The sequence below is a fragment of the Haliotis cracherodii genome, unplaced genomic scaffold (genome assembly GCF_022045235.1).
Source record: "Haliotis cracherodii isolate W230 unplaced genomic scaffold, xgHalCrac1.p SCAF_11, whole genome shotgun sequence".
Classification (NCBI taxonomy): Eukaryota; Metazoa; Mollusca; class Gastropoda; order Lepetellida; family Haliotidae; genus Haliotis; species Haliotis cracherodii.
Window position 1 is genome coordinate 40482374 of NW_027266266.1, and position 9883 is coordinate 40492256.

General features: G+C 37.3%; 1 protein-coding gene across 1 annotated transcript; it reads left to right on the forward strand.

Annotated features, from left to right (window-relative positions):
- Nucleotides 1–146: 146 nt before the first annotated feature.
- Nucleotides 147–9561, forward strand: LOC139456493 (uncharacterized). The gene is made up of 8 exons (XM_071238236.1): nucleotides 147–214; nucleotides 3264–3323; nucleotides 3872–4126; nucleotides 6087–6399; nucleotides 6592–6771; nucleotides 6964–7247; nucleotides 7533–8992; nucleotides 9242–9561. Exons 1-8 carry the CDS (start codon nucleotides 147–149, stop codon nucleotides 9559–9561), a joined length of 2940 nt encoding a protein of 979 aa, XP_071094337.1.
- The last annotated feature ends 322 nt before the right edge of the window (nucleotides 9562–9883 follow it).

Sequence of the window (9883 nt, forward strand, 5' to 3'; positions counted from 1 at the left end):
CAGGTGAAAGGCTTTACCTACCATTACTTTACTAACCATTATCAGTTCCTTCCTTATTTTGTTCCTGATACATATCCAGTGTGAACCACATTCAGATTATGTTCTCGCACAGAAGGGCCCCAGACTGCGACAGACTGAGGCGGGCCATGGCGAGTCCAAAACGCAGAGCTCCCCCTACAACAATGGAGTTTATACCTCCTCCTCTTGATGAAAGGTACGTTCTATGAACATAGAGGATTAACAACTGTGTTCGGTTGTTACCGAAAGATCTACACACGAGTGATTAATCCGTCACGATAACCACTGTGTTCGGTTTTTACCGAAGACCACTCGGGATTCCCCCAGCCTCGTTTTCGAGTGTGCTCAGTGAGACAACTGCACCATAAACAGGTAAAAAAGATCTAGCGAAGACAACTCACACGAGTTTTCCGTGACAGGCAAGCCACTTGTTAGCATTCATGTTATGTTTTTTGTTAACTGTTAAAAACTGATGGGAGTAACGTTTTGAAAATTAGTAATGTGATTTGATATTTGTTAAGGGTTTTGGATTACTCGGCCCACCTTTTAAGTGTATGTAAATATGTTATTCGATTATTTGTTCGCTAGAAACAAATGTTATTAACCCAATTAAGAGGAAATTAAATATTGTCTTAAATATTGTGAAATATTGTTAACGAAAACATGGGCCCAAGGAACTGTCAGCAGGACCGATCAAGCAAGATACTATGAATACCAACTCAGGCAACTGCTCAGCTGATTCAATATTCTCAAATCCATCAATGGATTGTAATATTTTTGGACGAATTTTCCTCTTTAAAACTAATTTTACAGTTATAATTTAATAAGTAAAATGATGATTATTTCATGTCATCTTTTTTCTTTTTTTTTTGTTCCTGAACATGGTGAGCACATGTGTTATTATTAAAAAAAAAATAAAAACTTATTCAATGGACATTTTTTTTCTTTTGAACATAATATTTAACATCATGACACCAAAAATATTACTACATTAGTCATTTGTGAATGACAAGAAACAATGTTAATTTGACAAGCACAATAATTTATTGTGTGTGAAACATAAATATATAGGATATATGTAAACAATAAATTTTCATTTCAGTAGTTCTACAAATATTTGCATTTTAATACCCTTGTAATTTTACATTGTTATTTTACTGCAACAGTTACCTCCAAACTTTATTCTTTTGTAATTTTATCAGATTAGAAGTTAAGACTTACTGATAATAGGTAATTTAGAATTAACATTTTCTTCTTTTATCTTCATGAAAACAAGACATAATAATAAATATCTATTTTAGTGACCTGTTCGCGTATGATTGTTTTGTAAGAAATATTAAAATTAAAATTAGACATTGCTAATGTAAAGAAATGAGGTTTATGGTAAAATAGCATAAGTGGACCTATTGTTGGTCATTTCTTCATCACCCATAAATTTAAGTTTTTCTTTATTTACCATGTTCTGAAAATTTACACATTAGAATAATTTAAGGTCTCTGATTAAAATAACGACACAGCTTTCCACTCCCAGGCAGCCAATTAGATTATGTGATAAACCAATAAACCACTGTAAACCTTGTAAGGGGAGAATAATAAATAAAAATGTCTTAATTTTGTCATATGCCCAGTTTATCATCCCAAGAAATGCTAAATAATTATCATTAAAATTAAGCTAGCTGTACATATTGGGGCTCTTTATCTGCTATGATAATATAACAATTGCATTATTAAAGAAGTGTTTTTTTCAGTAAAAATGGTAAATAATAAATCTTTGGTTTAAAGAATATACTTGAGACAAACATAATTCTACATGTCTTAATACTCTGTGCCATTGTCTGTTAATTCTGAAAACAATTAACTGTGATATTGAGTTTCTACCTGAAACTAATAATGTGAAATTAATTTTGAGATTATTTCACCCTATCTAAAATACAAAATATATTTTAAGACGCATAAATGTACATCATTGTTGAAAAAATATTGTTTTTGAAAAAAAATACCTAATAAGGTTGATTGGTGCCCACCATCTTTATCTTCATCATTTTGTAATACATATATTGCTTTCTTGAGTTTACATAGATTGAGGTATGACTTAATACATCCAAGTTTAAACGTGTTGTTGTTTTCATAATGAGTTTCTTAATTGTCCTGAGATAGTATGTTTAAATAATTGAAGTCTTTATTTTTTAAAAACACCAAATAATTATAGGCCAAAATACATTAATTATATTGATCTGGATAAACTCCACCAGCTGAAAGGGAAACAACTACTGTGGCTGCAAAACATCTTGGTCGTGAGATGTAGGGTCTGTCCGGCAAAGATTGATCGTTTCCTGCATTAAAATTGAGTATTGCTTTAGATCCAAATTATTTGAGTGTTTATTTTCTTAAAATATGAAATTTAAGTCTCGATTATTTTAATATAACTATGAAATATGTTTTTGATCGATCGGCTCTAGGTCAACACTTCGTTATAACGTGACATTTCTTATGTGGTTGATAGTTATTTTTTTAAACAATACCAAAAACAATATAGTATGTTTCACTTTTTCATCGGTATTTTTACATGAATTAATCAACTGTTTCATTAGCTTTGGTATTAGCCTTGAAAACGCCCAGTAAAGAATGTACTGGAGTGGCTCACCTGGTCCCGTAATATTGATGCGGTATCTCGCTTCGGTTACCGTCTTCTCATTCTGCAACTGAATCTGGTACATTGGGAAGCCAAACTTCTCTTATATATCTCCACATATCACACCCCTTCTTCCCCCACAAATTTTCTCTCGGTCACCAACTTTCGGAGATGGAAACATCGTCACTACGGTAATGTTTTGCCAGCTGGGGATTTCCTGTACTAGACGACCTCGGGTATCCCCGATCCGAAAATAGTGCCGTCAATTATTTTTAGCCAGCCAATCAAAACGCGATGACACAACCCTCCACTCTCAGCCAGCCAATCAGATTGGATGAAAAAAACCCACTGCGAATACACCACTGCTGGCGATTCAAGATCAAGCCCTGTTATGGGAGAAAACTTGATAAACGATTGTCCACAGATCACATCCAAATCGTTTCAGGGAAAGTTATAGAATGAGAAGTGTGAAAACGATGAAGGTTTTGCCTGCTTGCATTGGTCAAAAGTACTTCTATGTATTTGTTTAATGATTATGAAAGTGTGAACTTTGTGACAGACTCTTCAACATCCGGTTGTGAGTTATTTGTGTTACTTCATCTATCGTTTGCAGTGTTCAAATGAACCATGACTGGAATGATCAAACAGATGGAGAAGCGAGCGAATTTGAAGAGTAAGTGATCTTTTAAGTAAATGCTTCATATAGCTTTAGATTCGAGCCTCTTATTGTCATATAGTATCGTAATATTAATAATACCGACACAATGAAACCACAATCATAAGAAATCTCTGCTAACTGAATAATTTCGACTACACCTTTTTGCCCCACCAGTGACACTCGTCTCTAAACTGCGCAGAGGTATCCCATTTGGCACTATAAACTCAGCATTCGCACTGATACAAGCACTAGTAGAAGCAGACACACACACCACTAAAAAATGGCAATAATCTTTTTACCACACCTCACATGTCTAGCATAAAACATTTTGAGGTCTTGTTTTTTGTCAATCGGAGCTGAAATATCGATTCATATGCACATTTAAACAAATCAGCAAGGAGGGGATCATATGTCCGATCCGAAAATACTGCGATGTCATTGTGCTTTCATGAGCTCAGATACCTTTAATTATTGTACCTATTGCATGTCGTTCCTGATAAACAATTTCAATGTCGTCATGTTTCTCTTGTTTACTAAAATGTGAAATGCCACGTATCCTCTAGGTCTGTGTCGAGCCTTTACTCAGAACAGAGCACGAGTGACGGGTTTGTGGAGGAGGAGGTTGATGAGGAGATGGAGACGAACAGTGAGGAGGAACTGAGAATCAGAGAGGGTGACAGAATAGGAGACCGCGGTCCTCTCGAAGATACATGTATCTCTCTCACAACTGCAGATTGCGAAGCAGAAGAAGAAGAAGAAGAAGAAGAAGAAGAAGCAGACGAAGAAGCAGAAGAAGAAGCCATTTTACATCATTACAGGTAATGCATGGAATGCAAGGACTTTCTATCATTCCATCTATCCTCATTCAGGATACTGAGCAGGCAATATCCCCAGTATTCCGAAACTTGTAGAAGTTATAAACAGATACGTTGGCATATGACTGGCACAGTGTTTCTCGTGTCCATGCCATGAAAAATGAATAAACGTTTCAGGTTACTGTCAAGTCTCATCAAGAAGAATTTATGAATATTGGTATGAAGTTTATTGGTGCTAGCATGCTGTGGACAAACCGATGTCACTCAAAACTTGCAGATACTGTTCTTTCTCAGAATCCTTCATGTCTAATTCTTTCCTATATATTGTTAACCACATATATATTTCCCAAGAGAGACCTATTCGAAACATCTATCACATAGAGTATTTATTGATATATATGAATGGGTTAGAGCTCTGCAAGTACACAACGCAATGATAAGCTTGTGTAAAATGGCCTTGTGTGCCCATTGTTTTGCATCACGATATTACCGTTGCCACAATTCTGAAAGAGCTGCATAGCACTGGATTCCCAGTTATTATGCCTTTACTGATCACAAAGATGCGTCGCGTTGTAGTATTTCTCATTTATTTGACATGGAACTGCTTCCGTGGTCTTTTGGTAGAGCGTCCACCCGGCGACCGAAAGGTCTGGGGTTCGATTTCCGGCCGCGTGATACCTAAAGACGTTGAAACATGATACTTTTTGCTGTCCTGCCTAGCGTTTGGCTAAAATGAGGACTTTTCGGCTCGAAGTCAGTATACTGTCGCTAACTACAATGTTTATTCCTAATACGGGATATATACAATCCCAAAACACACTCGCGTGATAACCTCTATTTACTATCAGTAAAACTACAACTGAAAAGAATCGTCGACCGCTACCAAAACAAAAGTCATTCGATTTGGACTTGGAGTATATTACTAGCAGCAAACTTCATATCAAATCAGAAGAATCCAGCGACCGAATTGTGTCCCACAGATCAACGAAGTAATACGATTATCGAAAATCATTTTTGTGATTTTCAAGATCAACTTTCGTCAGGAGAACACCGAGTTTTTCACTTGAATAAGTACAATTTCGTTCTTTGCATTAAACTGTCCTCACGTGACCTTATTTGGACAGCCTTATAGCTGAGCAATGACAGCCGTCATGTTTCTATTGGGACATAGGCACGTAAGTCAAGTTGTAATATCATTCAAAAATCGACCTTTCATTTCGGATTGTGATGAAATTACTGTTTTTACTGTTCTATGATATGGAATTTTGTTTCACAGAAGTTTCCCTGAATGAATCACGAAAACAGAATATAGGTTCTAGCAGTGGGAATGATTTTGAAAATGTGCCATATTCGTTGGATCACATGCTTGTTGTATGACGATGCAATGCATTTTCTCTTTTCACACAGAAGGTTCGCACTTAGCACATACATGTATCCATTGCACAGTCAGACTTCGGTCATTATCTAAACCGATGTTTTATTTTATTCTTTGCTGGACGTGAGAAATGCCATCTTGGATTGATTGTTTATATTCTACAAATGTCCAGATCTACTTTTCAAAATTGTTTGTAATCATAAACATGATAAAATATGAGTGCAAAAAACAATGCATGAGATACCTAATCTTACCTTAAGAATGAATACATGTTCAATATTAAAAGGAGTGTTTTGTGTCACTGGGTTTAACTCTGGTCATGGTCATGGGTGATGTTTTTGTGATTGCTTGTAGATTTACAAACAAACAAAAAGTAGTTTCAGCCAATCAAATTACGTAATAAATTATTGAGCCAATCATAATTACCAAATAGTTAATTCCCATCCCTCTCCATATTTGGGTAATAATTGAATCCCCCAGCTACCATAGATAATTACATTAGGTGTGTTAGAGGTCAACACCTTAACATATTTCACATGTGTACAAACAAAATGAACACCACCTGGTTCATAGCTCCTTTTGCTTCAGGGATCAAGATTTGGGGAAGGGAATAGTTCTCAAAGTACCTACAGGGGCGTCTGACATCGACTGCCATGTTGAGCCTGTATGTGCTGAAGATAGGACACTGATGCTGGATGAGTTTTCCCGGACTGATAATGACATGATGGTCAGCGATCTGTACAGGGTCGTTGGGAATGGTTTCCCTCAGGTAAACAATACACCATACAAACTCCAGCTACCCCTGCACCTGCCATCCACAAAGCTAGACAAAAGAGATCTGTTGCAATTTATGGTCTTCAAAAGGTGGGACGAGTGGACGTCTGATGAAGCTAATTATGAGGTAAAATAATAAGAAATGCGACATAAATCATCTAATAATAATTGCAGAGTTATCCACTAAACATATTGCAGTATGATGTAACAAAACAGAAGAAAGTGTCATCAAATTTCCTTGTTACACCTATTCTATGTCTGGACAAATACACACACAATCATGTTACACTTCACTGTTTTGCATGGTCTTTGCCCACAGGATGATCTTGCATGCTTTCAAGTAGAGAATTTGGACCACTTCGTGGTGTATGCCAGGCAGCGTGGAGAGGTAATCAATATCACACCAAGAGGATACACATTCGTTTCAAGCAAAGATCAAAGGATTCGAGTCGAAGTACCAGATGGAGCCGTGGACACGGAAATGACTATTTCCATCCAGGTATAGACAACATTAGTGGCCAATTATATCAAACTAATATTATAATATAGCCTCTAACCTATTGAGCATGAACAAGTATAAACTGCTATACTAAAAGTAGTAAATAAATGCGAATAGTGAAATTGATCATGAAGAATGGAATATTAAGTGCGCTTCTTTCTCAGGCATTAGAGTCTGTGGATATTTCTTCAGATTCAGCCGACCAGCATGAACAGACTGGAATGGTACAGAGCTTATGACCCGGGCGTTTGTGAGGGAATATATGCTCTATCTGACATACTATCTATACGATATGCAGTTGACAGAGCTTTCAATAAACCCGCGGAAGTTGAACTGCCAATTGAAGATACTGGATCGGACGAGGTGGAGGTAAAATGGTTGAATGTCGACAATGGGGTTTACAGTGTGTCTTCGGGTGACCATGGAATAAGCAATGGATCTGTAAGAATGTCACACAGCACTACCGGTACAAACAGGTATGCATTAAGGCAGAACCGTTAAGGTACATCATACGTTTAATTGTATAATATATTTTCACTGTGAAAATCTGATTAAAGTTTGACTATTTGGGATTTCATTTTTGTTTATATTTGAAATGGGAATAAAATAAGAAAATGCCACGAATTTAAGTTGGAGTATTCATCTGTCAAGAACACGTCCTGAAGTCTTCATTCACAAACTATCAATATACTAGTAACTGTCTGAAAATAGATTACGCTCTATATTGTATAACACAGAGCATATTTATGTATATTTTGCAGTTGCCAAGCTACACTCGTACGCCCAGGGGTGAGCGATGACAGATTAATAGAATGTGCCATGTTGCAGAGAAATGAGCTCAGCAAATGCAAGATTTTAACATTTCTATCGAGAGCTGCAGGAATTAACTGTAAGTGTATTACTATTGAAGTGGTGGAATCCCCAAATGCTGGTAGCAGGGTCAGGTATAGACAGGAAAAAGGATTCCACGAAATCAAACAAAGCAGATCGCCAGATATTGACGTTTTACGGGATGAGCGGATCAGGATATCCTTTTCTGGTAATATACAACTGGTGGATAAACGAGAAATGAAAAATCTTACTTTTCAGTACACATCAACATCGGAAGAAAACTTTGTGGACATGAGAATAAAGAGAGTGGGTTTTATGTGTGGGGTGCCATATGGCATAGCGACAATTAAGATTGGGTCAGATAAGTGGCATGAGATTCACTTTTATGCAGATTACCCATTGGATAAAACAGAAAACCTCAATAAACAGACTCAAAGCAAAGACAGTGATCATATCAAGGAGGCTGCTAACTACTATATCAACCCTGGGAATGCTCAAATTTCAAACAATCAAGCAGTACTGAATGCCAGATATGATATTAATTATCCCACTGTACAGACAGACGCTGCAAGGGAAGCTGCTGTATGTGATGGGCATCTTAGTGACATAACAACTATAGACACTACAGCATTCAGCACGCCACATATGAGTGCATCGATGCGGGGCCATACTGTTGGCTCTGTGAGAAAACATTCTCTTAGTGAAGCGTCAACTAAACAACGGAAAATCAGTCATACCTTATCTGTGACACCGAGTCCCGCTACGTGCATTAAAAGCCATGGTCATTTAGCCAAAGATTTTGACAGTCTGACAGCGTTCACTGATTCAACGTCTGGGATTTTCACAGAGGAACTTACCATCTCCCCTATGTCCAACAACAGAGAAGATGCTAGTGCCTGCACACCTCTGAAACAGAAACCTAACAGAAACGTACAGAAACGCAATATGGTAGATACACCAACATTACCTCTCCCTAAAATTCTAAATCCCGGGACATCAGTCAGTGAGCATCACCCATTACAGCCAAAGGTATTATCACGAAACCACACAACTCTTACAAAAAGCAACATGCCAGAAAGACAACTCATTACACCACATTTGGGAAGCAATATTCCGGGAGTGGCTGGTGATAAAATGTCTCGGAGAATTCTCACAAGAGATGAAACCAGCTTTTCAATCAACCCTAGACATGACTTTGAATTGCAATGTTCGACCAAGGATAAAGGTAGCTGTAGGAGGAAGTCGACACTCACTGACACCCTCACAACGCCAGACACTGAACACAATCATGGCATCCAAAGAGGACACAAGAAACCTAGTGCCAAGTTACCTCCTATATCAGTCAAAGAACCAAGAGGACCTACCAAAACCTCATCCTTTGGAATTCTTGGTGAGCGTTATTCATATTTGAAATGTTTTCAGTATGCTTTGTTGTTGTGGAGCCTAAATTATCAATGTTCAGATTCCGATTATTTTATGAGCATGTGTTTGTGATTCATTATCACATAGTTATGATAACAGGTGTTCGTGAAGGTTAAACATTAACAAATATCTTTTGATATAATGTGAAAGTACATCGAATTCTGTTGAATACTTTCTAAATGTATATGTGTTTTAGATATGTTTTTGACTGTTCTAGGCAATCCACTCCTGAGTGAGAGCAGTCTGCTGGGACTTAGTCATGCCCTCACGACTCCAGAATGGCAACAGGTCATGGTAGATTTAGGAATGGGAGCTGACAACATCACAGTCATTGTTGAAAGAGCAATGAGAGAAAACTGGGACCCTCGCTTCAAGCTTTTAATGGCATGGTATCAAAAGCACTCGGGTAAAGCAAATCTAATGAGAAATATGGAGGAGTCAATGAGACACATTGATCGGGTTGATATAGCAGAGAAGATAAGACGTGCGCGTCGAGCTAGAAGACCATTCAAGAAGGACAATTTTACTTCTCACTGACGTCAAGATATACGTGTTGGGACCAAATTGAAACAATATTTGTATTGAAACATTCTCCCATCTAGTACACCAACAAGTGTCTTCCCTCTAGATCTTCCTACAGCTTTGCATCATATGGCATTAAATCCGGAATTCTCTGAGTAATGATAGCATTACTAAGTGATTGCAAGAACTGGTATGTAGTAACCATACGTAAATGTAAGACTTATACTACAGATCGGTTTTTTTCAACGCTCTTAGGACTGAAGCTGGTTCACTGTGATCAAATCTCAACTTGAGACAAAAGGAAAAGGGAAATTCCATTTTCATTCTTGAAGAATTA

What these genes read in the sequence shown, in the direction of transcription:
- LOC139456493 (XM_071238236.1), top strand. Translation starts at nt 147, where the DNA reads ATGGCGAGTCCAAAACGCAGAGCTCCCCCTACAACAATGGAGTTTATA. An exon ending in CCTCCTCCTCTTGATGAAAG is followed by an intron (nt 215 to 3,263) that starts GTACGTTCTATG and finishes TATCGTTTGCAG; the next exon opens with TGTTCAAATGAACCATGACT. An exon ending in AAATGACTATTTCCATCCAG is followed by an intron (nt 6,772 to 6,963) that starts GTATAGACAACA and finishes ATATTTCTTCAG; the next exon opens with ATTCAGCCGACCAGCATGAA.